At 42.6% G+C, this 18198-nt stretch overlaps 1 protein-coding gene across 2 annotated transcripts; it reads left to right on the top strand.

The window, feature by feature from the left end:
- On the top strand, window positions 1-17847 carry trmt1 (tRNA methyltransferase 1). Of its 2 annotated transcripts, XM_076884632.1 has the most exons (17): window positions 1-180; window positions 307-363; window positions 1088-1453; window positions 3828-4017; window positions 6282-6469; window positions 6695-6810; window positions 7522-7634; window positions 9659-9807; window positions 10077-10160; window positions 10464-10533; window positions 13509-13643; window positions 13831-13916; window positions 15076-15184; window positions 15370-15446; window positions 15557-15676; window positions 16740-16854; window positions 17578-17847. In XM_076884632.1, exons 3-17 carry the CDS (start codon window positions 1101-1103, stop codon window positions 17650-17652), a joined length of 1980 nt encoding a protein of 659 aa, XP_076740747.1. In that variant the 5' UTR covers window positions 1-180; window positions 307-363; window positions 1088-1100; the 3' UTR covers window positions 17653-17847. The 2 variants fall into 2 exon arrangements, with proteins under 2 accessions (XP_076740747.1, XP_014269291.2); XM_014413805.2 differs by lacking the exon at window positions 307-363.
- The last annotated feature ends 351 nt before the right edge of the window (window positions 17848-18198 follow it).

The following is an 18198-nucleotide window of genomic DNA, read 5'->3' on the forward strand; positions in this document are numbered from 1 at the left end:
TCCGTAGAGTCGCTCGCTTCAAACATGGCAGCTTCCATGTGTTAATGTGAGAGCGAACCGCAAGCGGTGTGTAACAGAGAGTAAACAGCTAGCACAGGGGTGCCCGTTGCTTTGGAAACAAAATAATAAAACTTCTGAGAAAACAGGAGAGCCAGTGTCCACGCAGAGGAGGTGACACGGGTAAAAGCACTTAACCTTTGCTTATTTAGCCTAGCTAGTCAACATGCTAATTAGTTTGCGGCGATAATGTATGTTGTATGCAGAAACGTTACCGTAGTAACATCCGTTTCTGCTCCGTTTCAACAGAGCAGAGATTTACTCACTGTTATTTTATTGAACGACTGAACTGTAGAAGCTACAAAGGTGAGTTAAAAGTACATTTTAGAGGATATTTCATATTCAAGTGCTGAAGGAGTCTTAATCCATCAGTGACTGGGCGAACCTGTACTCTGCAGCAGCTGTGTAAGCCATTTAAAAAGTTAAAACTTCTTTGGGGACTCAAAGGATACCATTAACGTTTTGATGAGCACGATAAACTAGTGTGCTAAAATGCATATGAATGTGTTCATTCACACTCCAGTGAAAGGAAAGGCTCGGGTATGTGGCTTTTTGTCACATCACAAATGAAATATGAGTTTCCAAGTTCGGTCAGAAAACCTATTTACCGTTTAAAGCTTTTCTAAGAACACTAAGAAAATTGCACCTCTCACTTTCATTTATTTTTATTAATCAAAAAAGTGATTAACAGCTGCTTAGCTGCTCATTCAAAGAAATCAGCTAGAGATCATCTGGTTAATGGTTAATGGCAGAACACCCATTGATTCTTCAAAAGCATGAACTCCAGACGAGTCAAGCTCTACTGATGTGGTATTGTCATGGTTGTAGTGTGTGCTGTCTCACACAAAATAACCCATATTTTTTGAGATCTGATGACTGCCAAGGCTGTAGTGTACCATTAAGAATTGCATGTAACGGCTCTTTATTGAAGGTGTGCGTGATTCAAGTCTGTGTTGAGGAAACTGTGAGGTTGTTCTTTTTTTAAGCCAACATATTATTTAAGACATTTTAAATGTGTGTTTCCTTGCAGCCATTGTGGCTTTATGCTGGTGCGGACAGCCCGGCTGTTCCCCTTCATCATCTCCCATCACCTGCATCCCTCTCGCACGCATTCAGCCGGACACGGATTTCGGTGGAGTGCAGCTGCTGCTAGCAGGGGAGTGAGATTCATGGAAACTGAAGTTCCTGCCTCTAACCCTCCAGCTGCATCTGCTGAAGATTCAGCAGATGGCACGGGCCAGTCCGCCACTATCTCTACAGGTGACCAGGAGAAGATGCCTTCTGTGGGACTGTTACCAGGAGAGACAGTGGTTAAAGAGGGAAAGGCAGCCATCTTGTTCCCCAGTGCCAATGAGGTGTTTTATAACCCAGTGCAGGAGTTCAACAGAGATTTAACGTGAGTATGAACTTCGCCTTTATTGCCACTTGCAAAGTATCCACAACTGTCTCCATGTTAAAAGAAAAACTGATGGAACAGTAACAGTCAAAGTGTGATTTAGATAAAATAAGGTGTCTAAATCCAGGTTTTTCCAGGCTCATTGAGATGTGATATAAGCATGTTTTGACTATGTCATTGACACTTTATGAAACATATTAAAGAGAGACAAGGCCCTACTTGTTGGGTCTATATGTCAGAGAGTTGGACAAGCTAAACTCTGTAGGTATGTAATTAAGACTGATTTTTGTAGCTCTGATTAAATCTAATAATAATAATAATAATTGATTGGATTTATATAGAGCTTTTCAAGGCACCCAAAGCGCTTTACAATGCCACTATTCATTCACTCTCGCATTCACACACTGGTGGAAGCAAGCTACAGTTGTAGTCACAGCTGCCCTGGGGCAGCCTGACAGAAGCGAGCCTGCCATATCGCGCCATCGGCCCCTCTCACCAACACCAGTAGGCGGTAGGGTAAAGTGTCTTGACACAACGACCAGGACACAGAGCCCGGGGATCAAACCGGCAACCTTCTGGTTACAGATGCGCTTCCCAACCCCCTGAGCTGCGGTCGCCCCTAGAATGCAGCTCTGTACCCACTCCTGTAACCTGTGCGGTAGCCTTAAGTATACCCTCCTAACATTAACACTAAAGTGACTCAGTGAACTGTGACATGTGCGTTTAGTAGGAATATGTGGTGTAAATAGAGCGTTTTGTTTAGCACAAGGATATTACTTCTGTAAAACAAATTACAGCAGGTGGTAATTGTGTCTAGCATGCCCATTATACTAATAAAATAGTACGTATTCCCCAAACATATGCACTGTGAACATATGCAGTTTCTTTATTTTCATGGCTCAGATGATCCATGCATTGACTCTGTCCTGAAGTCTCACTTCTTCCTGTGTTTCTGTTATAGTAACTCGTGTTTAATTAATTATCCAGAGCAACACAGACACAAACCAGTATATAATCCCAAGTGCAAAAAGTTGGGACCCTGTGTAAAATGTAAATAAAAACACATTGCAGTGCATAAACTGAGACATTTTATTAAATTATTTGCTCATTTTGAATTTTATGGCAATTGCACGTCTTAAACGTTGGGCTGTGGGGAATAAAGGCTGGAAAAGTAAGTGATACTATAAAGGATCACTCGGACAAACATTTTTCAACTAATTAGGTTATTTGGCAACAGGTCAGTAACATGAAGGAGAATCAAAAAAGCATCTTAGAGAGACAGTTTGTCAGAAATAAAGTTGGCCACAGGTTCACCAATCTGAGAAAAATCAAAATCCAAAAATTCTGTAAAATTACAGAAATCTCTGTGCGGACTGGACAAGGCCATAAATCATTACTGGATGCCCTCAGGCAGCACTGCATTAGAAACAGGCATGTTTTGTTTTAGGGGCCAAAGCCCATTTAAAATGGACTGAGCCAAAGTGGAAAACTGTTCATAATGTGCAATTCTGTTTGGGAAAACGTGAACACTGCATCATTTAACATGGTAGTAGAAGAGTCCCGGTGGTGAAGTGGCCTGCCTTGGGGCAGGATTTCACTTTCATCAGACGGTGACGTCCCTGTGGCTTCATCCATCCTTTATGTACAGTAATAATCTGCTTTTCCTGTCATTTCATTAACAAAAGTGTGTTAATTAATAGAAAAAAGTCACAAAAACCCCTGAAATGCTGGTGACTTTCCCTGGTCAGGGAGAAGATTGTTAGAAATCGCTTCTACAGTGGCCTCAAAAGTATTTGCATTGTTAAACAATCAACAAACTTCCTGAGCTTTGTTGACCTTTCTTTTTTACAGGATGAATTTTTAAGAACTTGCCATTAAAACAAAAAACAAACAAAAAACGAACCATAACATATATTTTTTACTACTGGCCACATAGTGGCACAATCGAGACCTGCTCTTTGTTCTCAAGAAACCATCTAGATTCATTAAATGTGTCTTTTTGCAAGGTAGTTTTGAGAGACGAACACTTCAGAGCAACACTCAAGACTGAAAACCTAAAACCTTCAGCAGGACACGGCTGCTCTCTTTACAAAGAAAACTCATCACTCAGTTGCTGTTTGACAACCTTGTTTGAGCATCTTTGGAAAGATCGAGCCACAACTACAAGAAACTACAGAGCAGGATTTGTGATTTTTTTTTTTCTCTCTCTAATTTTCTTATTGGTCTTTCATCTGTGTGGACACATCTCCCGTGTCACAGGAGATGTGTCTGAAGGAGAGAGAAAGTCCTGAGAGTTACTGCTCTGCCTGGACCCCGTTCTCATTTTTCTCTCACGTGTGCGTTTATAAGTAAACATTCCCTTTCTTCTTTCCAGATGTGCTGTGATCACAGAGTTTGCGAGAGAGCTGCTGGCTCAGCGAGGGGTGAAGGTGGTGGTGCCAGGCGAACAGGAGAGGGTGGTGGTCTCTCTGTCAGAGGAGACAAACGAGGCCGAGGCACAGACGGAGGAGAAAAACGGATCAGAGGAGCCAGCTGTAACGGCAGCTGCGGGGGAGAGATGTGAGGTATGTAAGAGTGATTTATTTATGTATTTTTTAGTGCAATGGCACACCAACAGGCTTTTATTGCTATGTATGAATACAAATGCAGGATTTTAATGGTACATGTATCCAGCTTCTAGTTTAGAAGGTTTTGTTCATGCGTACGATCCAGAACCTGATTTATTCACGTGTGGAAGTTAAATTAAATACCATCTGAAGACTTTAGGATGATAATGAACATGAACAAGGCAGAACAAGTGGTGTACTTGTATTTCTATGTGAATGGTTCTGTATCTAAAAGCCAGGTATTATTACTGCCCAGAGGGACCTCCCATGCTAAAATCATATGCACTGGTTCCAGTGGAAAATCCTTCGATAGAGGCCAATTTCACACTTTGGGGGCCACAAGTGGTCGAGAGGCAATTGGATCATTTTCAAGAAACTTCAAAACATGTTATGAAGTTGATATAATCTCATTAGTGTCATTAGACTGAAGGTTTTTGTCTTTGTTTTGTTAATTAGAACAGTTGCTGGTGATCCCAGCTTTCCCTGAATACAGCTCTCACATTTTTTTAATTAGTTTCAGTTTCACTTTGAGTTGATTAATTCTCAATAAGGAAGGAAAAACATGAGAGCAGCGACCAGCTTCAAAATGAAAATGTTTTTTTGGCTACGTTCACACTGCAGGCGAAAGCACATCAAATCCGATTTTTTTTGACCCTATGCGACCCATATCCGATCATGGTATGACAGTGTGAACGACACAAATCCGATATTTTCAAATCCGATCTGGGTCACTTTCGTATGTGGTACTGAATCCGATACATATCCGATGTTTTAGAAAGCGACTGCTGTTTGAACGGTCAGGTCGCATTAAATCCGTCTTTTACGTCACTGACACAAGACAGACGCCAATTATCAGCGCCAGAGAAGCGCCAGAGAAGCGCCAGAGAAGACATCGCGAACGCTTCTCTGGCCATCCAGTGTAGATGTCAGTGAAACTGTTGGGAAGACGATGTTGGAGAAACGTGAACATTTTATTTGTACTGTATAATCTGCAGATTCTGACAGAAATCTGCAACTATCCTTTGAAGCACCGCTCCTCTCTAAAACAGCAATAAGGATCATTATTAGGTTATTTACATTATTATGTAAATAACAAAATAACTTAAAGCAAAAATTGGGAAATATAAAGTCCGAACTCTTTATATTAAGGGCCATCAGTCAAACAATACTGTTTGCTCTGGGTCTAAACAGAGCGCGTTGTGTGTGAAGTCTTCTTTTGCGCATGCGGGCCGCTTTGAGCGTTCGCACTAGAGCGCGTTTGCTGTCGCATTTTATTTGTAGTGTGAACACGCAGACAAAAAAATCGGATTTGATCAAAAAATCGGAATTGAGCATTAAGACCTGCAGTGTGAACGTAGCCTTTGAGGGAATATGTACACAGAGGGAGCAACGTTTTCACATTTTCTGTTCCAGCAGTTGTGAATTGACCTGAGAAAAATAAAGAGTTGTTCCATATAAGTAAACATAAAATCCTCCTCAGCACTGTTTCTGTGTCTTCCAGTCAGTCTTTGCATTCTTTTGCAGAGTCGATGATCAATCATGAGCTCAGTGAAGAATGTTGTTGTTAAAGAGTTGGATTCTTTTTTTATTGTTATTATCGAGTTATTGGAGACCAAAATGAAGCGAAATGAGAGTAAATCTAGTTGTAACTGTAAACTTGCTCTCTTGTGGGAAAATCTTACTCAAGGTTTAGGAGTGCTTATGGGAATTTTTGAGCATTCTTGTAGAAGTGTATTGTGAGGTGAGACACAGATATTGGATGAGAAGCCCTGGCTAACAGTCTCCACTCTAATTCATCCCGAAGGTGTTCTGTCGAGTTGAGGTCAGGATTCTGTGAAAGCCAGTCAAGTTGTTCCAAACCAAACTCGCTCATCCGTGTCTTTATGGACTTTGCTTTGTGCACTGATGTGCAGTCATGCTGGAACAGGAAGGGGCCATCCCCAAACTGTTCCCACAAATTTGCTTGTTTTTATACACCTGTGGCCTTGGAAGTGATAGGAACACCTGAATTATATCAGAGACTACTACACCATATATTTGGAAGATGTGGTGTATATTCAAAAACGTAAAGCAACTCTTTGATTAAAGAGCTCGTAATTTTTGGCCGGCAATGTGTAATTTTCGTTTTCAGGACTTGTTTCTGTTGCTGCCAAGAGGCCAAAGAGTGCGTGTGTGTGTCTTTGTGGAACGTTAAGTGTGTTTCCCCAAACCTTTTGTGTCAGCGTGGTCTGCGTGTCCTGGAGGGCCTAGCAGCATCTGGTTTGCGCTCGGTGCGTTTTGCTCTGGAGGTCCCAGGCCTGCAGAGCGTCACTGCCAACGACTTCTCTGCTAAGGCGGCGGCTCTGATCGCCAGGAATGCCCAGTACAACGGAGTGAGCCACCTGCTCCAGGCCAGCTGCAGAGATGCCAGGTATGACTAGTCAGCATGTTCTGCTGCTTTACTTCCCACTTTTATCAGCTCCACTGTTCAGTACCATCTTCTTTCCCCCCCATTACTTCTTGTTTCATTGTTCTTCACTTTTGACCTTTGACCTCCTGTTCACATTTCTCATGAGCATCTTTTTTTGTTGCTTTTATCCAAATTTACCATTTAAGATAAATAAATAAAAATTTCTCTCTCGGGTTTTAAACACAGCATGCTGATGTATGACATGCGAGCGAAGAAGGATCGCTATGACGTCATTGATCTGGATCCCTACGGTAGCCCGGCCTCTTTCCTGGATGCTGCCGTTCAGTCTGTCAGTGAAGGAGGTGGGTAGTTCACCGTAGCAGCTCCTCTAGGTTTCATCACTTTCAGGGATGTGGAAAGTTTCAGATCACTGTTGTAACTGCAAATATTCAACTAGTGCAGAGGCTGCTGACACATGCATGTATGCAGTCTTTTAAAAAGCCAACAGCATGGTGCATGTGTGTGATAGACTAAATGTTAACTGGCTGAAAGTTTCAATTAAATGTGATTTTTATAGCAACAAATCACAACAACAGCCACCTCTAGGTGCTTCATATTCTAAAGTAAAGATCGTACACTAAGGAGCTCGGTAAAGTGCTCCTTGCCAGCTTAATGGCCTGTTGTATGTAGCCCAATAATGGAGGTAGAAGCTGACACCACACGGAGCTGTTTTCAACACTGCGTTGCATCTGAAGTGAATTCAGATTACTTTTCAAAATTCACCATAAAATCAGTTTGGCAGCTGCTCAGAAGTGGGCGAGAGATTGTTAGTGAAATAATTCTTGTTTGGTTTGATCCACTTTAAGTGTCAAAATCACTTTGTTTGTCACAAAGCAGAGAATAGTGTGTGTGTGTGTGTGTGTGTGTGTGTGTGTGTGTGTGTGTGTGTGTGTGTGTGTCTTTTTGTGTATATGTATGATGTCTAATCTACACGGTTAAGCTGCCACTGCAGGTTTATAAATTTCAGTCTTTTAGATTTCTCGTCTTCTCTCTCTCTCCCCCCCCCCCCTCAGGTCTTTTATGTATAACCTGTACAGACATGGCGGTGATGGCAGGAAACAGTGGAGAGACTTGCTACAGCAAATACGGTTCAGTCTCCATCAAAGCCAAATATTGTCATGAAATGGTGAGGGCACAGAGTATACACACAAACAAACACTCTCCACACTCTGGCTCACTCTCAGAAATGTGAAAATGACACATTGCAGTACATGCACAGTCATGTTTGCATTAGTGTGTAAGCATGCAGAATGTATCTGAGTGAGACGGTGACGCTGTAAGTAATCGTACGTTCAATTTAGCCAAGTGAGTTTTCGTGACGTCAAAAACAAATGATATTTTATTCTTGTTGCGATTGTCTGAGGTTATAATCCTTCAGTGTGCACACTTTGGGAAAAGAAATAGCAGAGCAATGATTGGCTACCTCTCCAGAAGTTCCTCTTCTTGTGGATCATCTCCAGCTCCTCCATTTTGGACCGCAGATGGTGACTCTACTTTCTGTTCAACCTGAAGGCATCAAGCCTGCACTTGCTTCAGGTACAGTGTAAGTTGGACCTCCGGCTAGTAACGGATCACCGGGACAGCCGTCACCAGCTGCAGTCCAAGATGTTGGAGTCAGTTTCGGGATGAGAGACTCAGAATTGACTGTTTTATTACATGTAATTAGAAAACTCCCTGAAAAGCCTTCAGTTGATCCAAAATGATGCAGCGAGAGTACTGACAGGGACTAGAAAGGAAGAACATATTTCTCCTGTTTTGGCTTCTCTTCACTGGCTCCCTGTTAAATCCAGGACATAAAAGATCTTTAATAATCATCCCCCATCTTATCTTAAAAACCTCAGAGTACTGTATCACCCCAGTAGATAACTTCACTCTCAGACTGCAGGCTTACTTGTGGCTCCCTTTCCTGTTAAGATTTGGGAGACAAACACTCTCTACCTTTAAGATTAGGCTTAAAACTTTCCTTTTTGATAAGGGATAAAGTTAGGGTTGGATCAGGTGACCCCGAATCCTCCCTTATATATGCAGCAATAGGCCTTGGCTGCTCGGTGCTTCCCCTGATCCACTGGGTGTTTCTTCTAAACTCATTATGTGTTTAATTATTAGTAATTGATTAATCTTTGGATCACGTTCACAGTATGCCTTTGTCTCGTCTCCCTCCCCTCATCCCAACGGGTCACAGCAGATGGCCCCGCCCCTCCCTGAGCCTGGTTCTGCTGGAGGTTTCTTCCTGTTAAAAGGGAGTTTTTCTTTCCCACCATCACTAAGTGCTTTCTCATGTTTTGTCAGATTTGTGAGTTTTCTCTGTATTATTGCAGGGTCTTTACCTTTATAATATAAGGAGACTGTTGTTGTGATTTGGCACTATATAAATAAAAATGAATTGGATTGAAATGAAATATTAGTAAAATAACAAAATATATGCAAAAAATACAGAAAAAAGTAAAAGACATAAAATATATACCACACAATTCTACATGTTTGAAAAGCAGAAGGATAAATTTTACACTTATTTGATGAGTGAAAGTCACGACTGTTACCTGCCTGTAGGGAAACATGAGACAGGAAGACTGTAGGTGGCTTTTTAAAATAAGGGTGAAGGGCTTATCGAGTCATCTAAGTCAAACATGCAGCTGTCTCAGTGGGATCCAGATGGATAACAATAAATTACACAGTATACTTGGGCAACCATCCAAAGAGTCATCGTGTAGACAACGCCGTTCTCGTTGAATATTTTCTTTGGCAGAAATACAAGAAAAGAGCAACTGGTGAATGTGTTTGCACCACAGCCAGAACATGTGTGGTGTTCTCATAAAGGTCTTTTCTTCTTTTTCCCACCTTCTCATGTGCTATCATGATCTGATTTCATGCTGCATATAGCACAAGTAGTTTTCCACACAGTAGTGGAATTCACACAATCTCTAGCTGTGAGTGGCAGTAATGGAACATAAATGCAAGGATCATTAAAAAAAACTCATAAATTCTATTTGATTTGATGAAAAAGAAACCCCTCTGCAGCTGAATAAAACTTCTTATCCAACATAATTTCCTCACATCCCTGTAAACAGATCCGAGATGTTTTCCAGATTTTCACAGCAAGAGGAAAAAAAAAGTGCTGAATACGTGCCTCTCTCCATCTTTGAACTCCAGGCTCTGCGTATCATCCTGCACAGTTTGGACCAGAGGGCAGGAGTGTACCAGCGATACATCCAGCCCCTGCTGTCCGTCAGCGTCGACTTTTACATTCGAGTCTTCGTCCGCGTCTTCACAGGACAGGCTACAGTCAAAAACTCAGCCAGGTGCTCGCTCACACACACGCACACACTGTCTGCTAACAAAGGCTGATCTATCCTGTGTGATGAAAGATGAATGATCCTGAAACTGGGTCACTGCAGGAACAAATGCACAAAGTAACAGCAGCAGGGGGATTTGTGAGGGTAAAAGTAAAGTGCTAATAGAATAATAGAAATCTGGGTACGTGACACTAAAAGATGATATTATGACTGATGTGCTCAGTATTGAAACACAAAATGACACTGCAGTTGCGTCCCGTCTCTCTTTGTTGCAGTAAGCAGGCGCTGGTGTACAACTGTGTCGGCTGCGGGGCTTTCCACTTGCAGAGAATGGGCAGGAGAACAAGCAACGGAAAACAGTGAGACACTAAACACTCTGCTGCTGCTTCTAATGAGGTTCTGTGTGTGATGGTTCAGTCGAGGTGTGCTCATCAGTGAACTGGCGGCTTGAAATAAAGTCCTCAGTTTATGGTGTTTCTGTTTCTTTTTGGATGTAAAAATCTTAGGTTGAACTCAATCAAAAGGTTGACTTCAAGGAGCCATGGATGGATACGTTTGGCTAAATGCTTTACTATTAAATGTGAGGTTTGCTGTTCAGAGAACCCCTCTGTGTTACTTGATGATCACTGCGTGCGGTAAAGTCGATGTCTGTTTGATTTCAGCATGAAGTATTCTGCTGCCACCGGGCCACCGGTTGGACCAGAATGTGAGCACTGCGGACAGAGACATCAGGTGATGCACAAACACGTCACGTCAGTGTGCTAGCATTCGCTCTGGGTTACAGTTTTTGTTTTGGTGGTTATGGCAGAAATGTCCCACTTCTCAAGCATATGATCACTGATACATTCACAGTACTTGGCTGGGCCTCCTCCTTACCACATATTACTGTATGGAGGCGATCAGCTTTTGGCCCTGCTGAGGTGTTACTGAAGCCCAGGTTGCTTTGACAGCTGCCTTCAGCTTGTCGGGTGGATCTTCCTCTTGAAAATACTTCACAGATTCTGTGTGGGGTTTACGCTAATCGAGCACAGTAATAACATGGTTGGCAAACCATTTGGTACTAGTTTTGGCACTGTGGGGAGGTGCTAAGTGCTGCTGGGAAGTGAAATTAGCATTTCTATAAAATGTCTTAGCAGATGGAATAATGAAGTACTCTAAAATCGCCTTCATTGACTTTGCAGCACAAGTTATCAGACTGTGGAAACTGTGGATTCAATTGAAAAACATCAGAATGTCGAGTGTAGTGCTGGTTCATGCAGGACTAACACCAATCACATCAGCTGATCTTATGTTTGTAATACAGAGCACAGTTTTGAAGCTGTTTTGTCCTACCTAGAGTTTGTGGGCATCTGTAGGTTGCCTAGCAACCCAACTCCACCTGTTGTGCTGTGTCCAGTCAAATCAGTGTGGTTGTGTTGTCATTTACAGGGAGTGCAGAATTATTAGGCAAGTTGTATTTTTGAGGAATAATTTTATTATTGAACAACAACCATGTTCTCAATGAACCCAAAAAACTCATTAATATCAAAGCTGAATGTTTTTGGAAGTAGTTTTTAGTTTTAGCTATTTTAGGGGGATATCTGTGTGTGCAGGTGACTATTACTGTGCATAATAATTAGGCAACTTAACAAAAAACAAATATATACCCATTTCAATTATTTATTTTTACCAGTGAAACCAATATAACATCTCCACATTCACAAATATACATTTCTGACATTCAAAAACAAAACAAAAACAAATCAGCGACCAATATAGCCACCTTTCTTTGCAAGGACACTCAAAAGCCTGCCATCCATGGATTCTGTCAGTGTTTTGATCTGTTCACCATCAACATTGCGTGCAGCAGCAACCACAGCCTCCCAGACACTGTTCAGAGAGGTGCACTGTTTTCCCTCCTTGTAAATCTCACATTTGATGATGGACCACAGGTTCTCAATGGGGTTCAGATCAGGCGAACAAGGAGGTCATGTCATTAGTTTTTCTTCTTTTATACCCTTTCTTGCCAGCCACGCTGTGGAGTACTTGGACGCGTGTGATGGAGCATTGTCCTGCATGAAAATCATGTTTTTCTTGAAGGATGCAGACTTCTTCCTGTACCACTGCTTGAAGAAGGTGTCTTCCAGAAACTGGCAGTAGGACTGGGAGTTGAGCTTGACTCCATCCTCAACCCGAAAAGGCCCCACAAGCTCATCTTTGACGATACCAGCCCAAACCAGTACTCCACCTCCACCTTGCTGGCGTCTGAGTCGGACTGGAGCTCTCTGCCCTTTACCAATCCAGCCACGGGCCCATCCATCTGGCCCATCAAGACTCACTCTCATTTCATCAGTCCATAAAACCTTAGAAAAACCAGTCTTGAGATATTTCTTGGCCCAGTCTTGACGTTTCAGCTTGTGTGTCTTGTTCAGTGGTGGTCGTCTTTCAGCCTTTCTTACCTTGGCCATATCTCTGAGTATTGCACACCTTGTGCTTTTGGGCACTCCAGTGATGTTGCAGCTCTGAAATATGGCCAAACTGGTGGCAAGTGGCATCTTGGCAGCTGCACGCTTGACTTTTCTCAGTTCATGAGCAGTTATTTTGCGCCTTGGTTTTTCCACACGCTTCTTGCGACCCTGTTGACTATTTTGAATGAAACGCTTGATTGTTCGATGATCACGCTTCAGAAGCTTTGCAATTTTCAGACTGCTGCATCCCTCTGCAAGATATCTCACTATGTTTGACTTTTCTGAGCCTGTCAAGTCCTTCTTTTGACCCATTTTGCCAAAGGAAAGGACGTTGCCTAATAATTATGCACACCTGATATAGGGTGTTGATGTCATTAGACCACACCCCTTCTCATTACAGAGATGCACATCACCTAATATGCTTAATTGGTAGTAGGCTTTCGAGCCTATACAGCTTGGAGTAAGACAACATGCATGAAGAGGATGATGTGGACAAAATACTCATTTGCCTAATAATTCTCTACTCCCTGTATGGCTGCTCTGTTCTCTCACCTGGCTTTCCATATGACCGGTCCCAGAGCAGCGCCAAGTGGCCACATAAATGACTGCTGATGGAACAAAACAGTCTGACTGTAGAGGTTCTGACTGAAATGTGATTCTATTGTATTTGGGAACAAATGTAAAGGTAGCTGACTTTTTTTTCTCCATTAAAGTTTTTTTAAAATGACTTTAAAGTCAAGGGTGCAGTGGCCCACTTAAAACCAGAAGAATCCCACAGGGACCTCCCAAAGTTTTCACTCTAATCAAAATACAAGAGAGAAAGATGGATTCATTGAAATTTTCATTCAAGAAACATAAACGACTCTGGCTGTTGGCTATTAATTGTTAATGCTACCCAGTCACATGCACCGTGTTAAAGCAACACACCTGCCAAACAGGGCATCAACTTCAATATAATAGCAGTGAATTTAGGTTGGAGTAATGAGTAATATCACAAACTAACCACCTGCTATTACCAGCTTTAATTCACTTTTTTATTGAAATAAATAAATTTATATAAATGTATTACTGTACATAGATGTAAGTTCAAGCTGACTGCCTGCATTACCCTTGCAACTCACCAGGGGTCCCCAGCACATACTTTGGGAATCACTGACTTAAATGGTTTATATGTCCATAAACTGGCCTGCTTGTTTCTGGTTGTTACTGTGTGGGCATGCATAAAACTCCATTTGAAGCCTCTACCTCTCCTCTTTGCAGCTGGGCGGTCCGATCTGGGCAGAGTCCATCCACGACCTGGAGTTCGTCCAGAAGGTTTTGTCTGCCGTGTTGGGGAACCCTTGCAGGTTTGGGACATCTAAACGCATTGAGGGCGTGCTGAGCATGGTGACTGAGGTACTCATTCCCTTTCTTATATATGCTCTCACTGCTGGAACAGGTGCTATTTAATGGGATTGTCCCGTGGGTGTGGTTGGTGGCGTTAGCCGGCTTTTTGTTGTGTGAGATAGACTGTGATCACGTTTCAGTCGTAGTTTCCTGTCAGACTGAAGCTTCATTGCCTGTGACGTGCTCTGTGTTTCAGGAGTTGGAGGATGTGCCGCTTTATTACACCGTGGACAATCTGAGCAGCACGATGCACTGCAATACTCCATCCCTGCTCCAGTTTAGGTACACACACACACACACACACACACACACACACACACACACACACACACACACACACACACACACACACACAGTTTGCATCAACTGATGGTCTGTATGCATTTCTTAAAGACTTACAACTCATGCTTTCTTAAATTTAGTTGTAGGTCGTAAGCTGCGACCGCACAGGAAGTGATTCACTCGATGCATGTCACTTTGAAGCAGTTGGCAGCGGTTATTTCACCCACAGTCATTTTTGATCGTGGAGTGTTGTTCACGCGCTCTCTGATTTCCACTTCGCTTCGCTGGTTGATACAGCTTTACTGTGAAAGAACTCTTTGCAAATGTGTAATTGTGTAACTACACACAGACACTGTTAGACACTACTGTCTTTAAAAAAAAGTTTTTATTTGATTAGAGAATTGTCAGTGACAGCAAAATGTATTCTTTAGAAAGGTGTCACACACCCAGAAAGGTTACAAAGCACTGTGTAACACACACACACACACACACACACACACACACACACACACACACACACACACACACACACACACACACACACACACACACACACTTTGCTGATAGAAGGAAGTCAGCAGTAACTTGAAAGAGCATCTCTTTCCACACGACATGTCAAACCTTGATATTGAAATCTGACACACGGCTTTGACTGAGGCATACCACCTGTTGTTGCAATCTTTTGTTTGCAAGGGTCAGCCAATCAGAAGAAACAATCCTGAAAGGGGAGAGGGGAAGGCAAGGGAGCTGAAATGGCTTCTTTCAGACAGACGATGAACTCGGCTGCTGCACCAAAGCCCTGGATCAAATTAATAAGAATATTTTGATTATTTTAAACTGTCAAGTATACAAAGCTCCAGTATAATCCTTAAATAAAAAATATGGAGTTGGAAATGAGCATAGCTGCCCCCGCTTTAAAGCTCTCATCCATTTATATCTAACACGGAGTCTGTGGCATCTTCTACCTTGTTGTTTAGGTTATTCTCCTGCTGTGCATGTGTGAATGTCCACATTTGTTTGTTTTCAGTGATTCCAGGAGGAAAAAAAATATCTTACCCGTGGCTTTCCGTTTGTCTGTTTGTAGGGAAAACCTTCCTCCTCTCACATTTCTCACAAACTGAATCATCAGAGCATCCTTCCTCTATCTCACTCTTTTCAGGTCTGCTCTCCTCCATGCTGGCCACAGGGTCTCCCTCTCTCACGCCTGTAAAAACGCCATCAAAACAGACGCCCCTCCTGCAGCCATCTGGGACATCATGCGATGCTGGGTAAACTTTACAGGAGAAAAAGAAAAGCTATTTTTTGTAATCCTGAACACAGCCACACGCTGTTGTTGCTTAAACATTTCCATGTCCTGCTGGAAATGTCGACACTAAATAAAAAGTGAACATGCTTATTCAGAATCGTGTAACACATTTAAAGTCACACATGCATGTTTGATGATCTGCTGCAGGAGAAAATCAACCCTGTAAAGAGGGAGAAATTATCTCCGACCAGCCCCGCATTCAAGATCCTCTCCACTGAGCCCAGGTGAGCCACTTTGAGCCATCAGGAGCACATTTACCGCTTTAAAAGATTCCACTGTCTCTGAAAAATGCACAGCCCTAACCTGCAGATCTGTAATGTTTGTGTGTTTGTAGCTTTGAGGCCTGTTTCACTGTAAGGGAGGACGCCAACCCTCAGTCCCGTAAGCGCCACCTGACCCGGTTCCAGGAGAATCCTCAGGCCTTCTGGGGACCCAAAGCTCGCGCCAAAGCTGGGTAACCATAACAACAAGTTTGTTCGTTTTTTTAATAGTCCAGAGGTCACAAGTGTCACATGCTGATGTTTCCAAAGCAGCTAAAATGTGTGTCAGTTGAATCAAGAAGTACGGTGGCCTTGAGTGGTCAAACACACTGCAACTTCAGAAAAAACTGCAAAGACGCACAAAACACAACAGAAATACGAGGGCAAACCCAGAACTAAGGTCTCCAAAGCAGTGGTGACGTAGAGAAACTGTTCATACGGCTGTTTGCCACACTGTTGTGATCGGTGCTTCCTCCACTCCCGAACAAGCATGCGCAGCTTCGCTGGGACGCTCCATCTTGGCTTGGCAGCCCTATGAAAATGGAGCTCTCGCTGAACGCTACCGCCAAGTGCGTGCAGGGGGTATTGTTGGTTGACTTTCTGCCACAATAAATGCTGACAGGTACTGTGAAACACTGAAAAAAAACTCAGAAGGGCAATTCAGAACCAGAGAAGAGGAATGCTGAGCAAGGGCGTAAGCATTCTCCACGACAACGCGCGACCGCACATCGCTCGTCAAATTGTCACTCTCCTGCAAAACTTTGGTTGGAACTTCATCACCCACCCATCCTACAATCCGGACTAGGCACCCAGTGACTCCCACCTGTTCCTAAAGTTGAAAGAATATTTGTCCAGAAGGTGATTGTGTGGCGCCAGCAAGCGGGTATGACATGGGCATTGTAAAACTGCCACAGCATCTGCAAAAATGCAGCGAGTGAAATGGTGATTATGTAGAAAAATAAATAATTCTTCAACCTTTAAAATGATGTAAATATTTCTAAAACGATAGGTGACCTTACTTTTGAGATTGCCCTCGTAGGAAAAAACCCCAAACCTTAAATACCCTGAATTAGTTTAGTTACTTAAAGTAGTCCTGAGTTTTTCTTTGGAGAGAAAAAAAAGCTGTGTCCATGTTCTTCCAGTGTTCTTTGTTTCTTGCACATGTTGCTCCTTCTATCATCTCCACTTATTTATTTTTTTTATTCTCTTTTCTCTGGTTTCCTGTTAATCTTTCTCCTCATTTGTTCTCTCCTTCAGTGGTGGAATCTCTGCTGACCTGCAAGACAAGAGGAAAAAGTTCCAGAACAAGAGAAAGAACCAGATCACAGACTCTTCTCAGCTCAAGACCTTCCTCTGCAAGAAGTTCAAACAGGTCAGATTTACTAAACACAACCTAAATACACTTTTTTTTTTTTTTTTTACATTAAAAACTCTTAAATAGTGCTTTTACCTGCATCCCACTCAACTGAAGGTGAAAATGGTGACTAGCTGGTGAACATAGCATAACATTTTGGTAATGACTTGGTGGAGACCAAAATGATGCTGTTCTTGTGGCTGCTGGGCATTTAAAGCTAAGAGGCCATCTGTGCAAAAGGCTGCCCACCCCAGGCATGGTTCTGCTCAGAGGGGTTTTCTCACAAACTAGGAGTACGTGAAAAGGGTTTCTGCCTGTTTAACATTTAGAACTATGTTTGTGCACAGCACAGTAAAATGAGAGGAAGAGCAGAAAGCATCGTTACTGTTGCAGCAGCTGACGGAGTCGCTGCAGGTGAGGATCGCTTCAGCACGTCGGGTTCTTTATCATACTGTTGGCACACTCAAGTCCCTCTGAATTAAAGGCAGGCAATTACCTAAATACTAATTAGTCCCGTAAAGTCTCGATGTCCTGGGCGGAAAATGAAACGGCAGACTCGTGCTGACGAATTAGTCTTCTCCATAGGTTGCTTTGGCAGGTCGCCACACACTGCTGGTTTCCTGCCAGAGAAGCTGCGCGCTGCCTCGGCAGCCACAGCCAAAACATACTGCTGGCTGTTCAGACGTTACTACATCAGAATCCAACAGCTTTCATGAGTATTTCTTTATTTTTGTCTTTCAGGGAACATGTACCCACGGAGACGAGTGCTGCTACTTCCATGACTCGGAGCAGACAAATGAACAGAAAACAGAGTGATGACTCTATATTTTTCCTTTATTTTAAAATAATCTTATTTCTGGAATTTGAATGGATGTTTGAATGTTGCGCAGCAGACTGTTTTGGCTTTTAAAAGTTACTGTACATAACATTTCCATGATTTAGTTCTATACCAGAGGGTTTTTTCTTTTTGACTGTCAGCCTGTGTTCACACCAATAAAGTCATTGCTGTGAGACTGTTTTTGATATTCATAAATAACATCAGGTGGACGATTATAATCTGACACACCTTTGTCACTCAAAAGGTCAAATCGTTATGAAAAGCACCTCTTTGTATAGTTTTCTTTACGTTTCCACTACAAAAACAGTTGCTTGTATAGCACCTCAGCAGCCATTTAGCTTCTCACACTAAAAAAACACCAAAAAACCCTTTTTGATCATCCGAGGCTTCACATCGCTGCGTGGTTGAAGACACGCTGGAGACAGCAGGCACAGATGACTGTCACTGGAAAAGGTCTGCAGCAGCAACAGCACAACATCTGTTCTGATGTCAGATTATCAGCAGTTAAATGCTGCTTCACTGAT

Source organism: Maylandia zebra, linkage group LG6, assembly GCF_041146795.1.
Source record: "Maylandia zebra isolate NMK-2024a linkage group LG6, Mzebra_GT3a, whole genome shotgun sequence".
In the NCBI taxonomy this organism is placed as follows: Eukaryota; Metazoa; Chordata; class Actinopteri; order Cichliformes; family Cichlidae; genus Maylandia; species Maylandia zebra.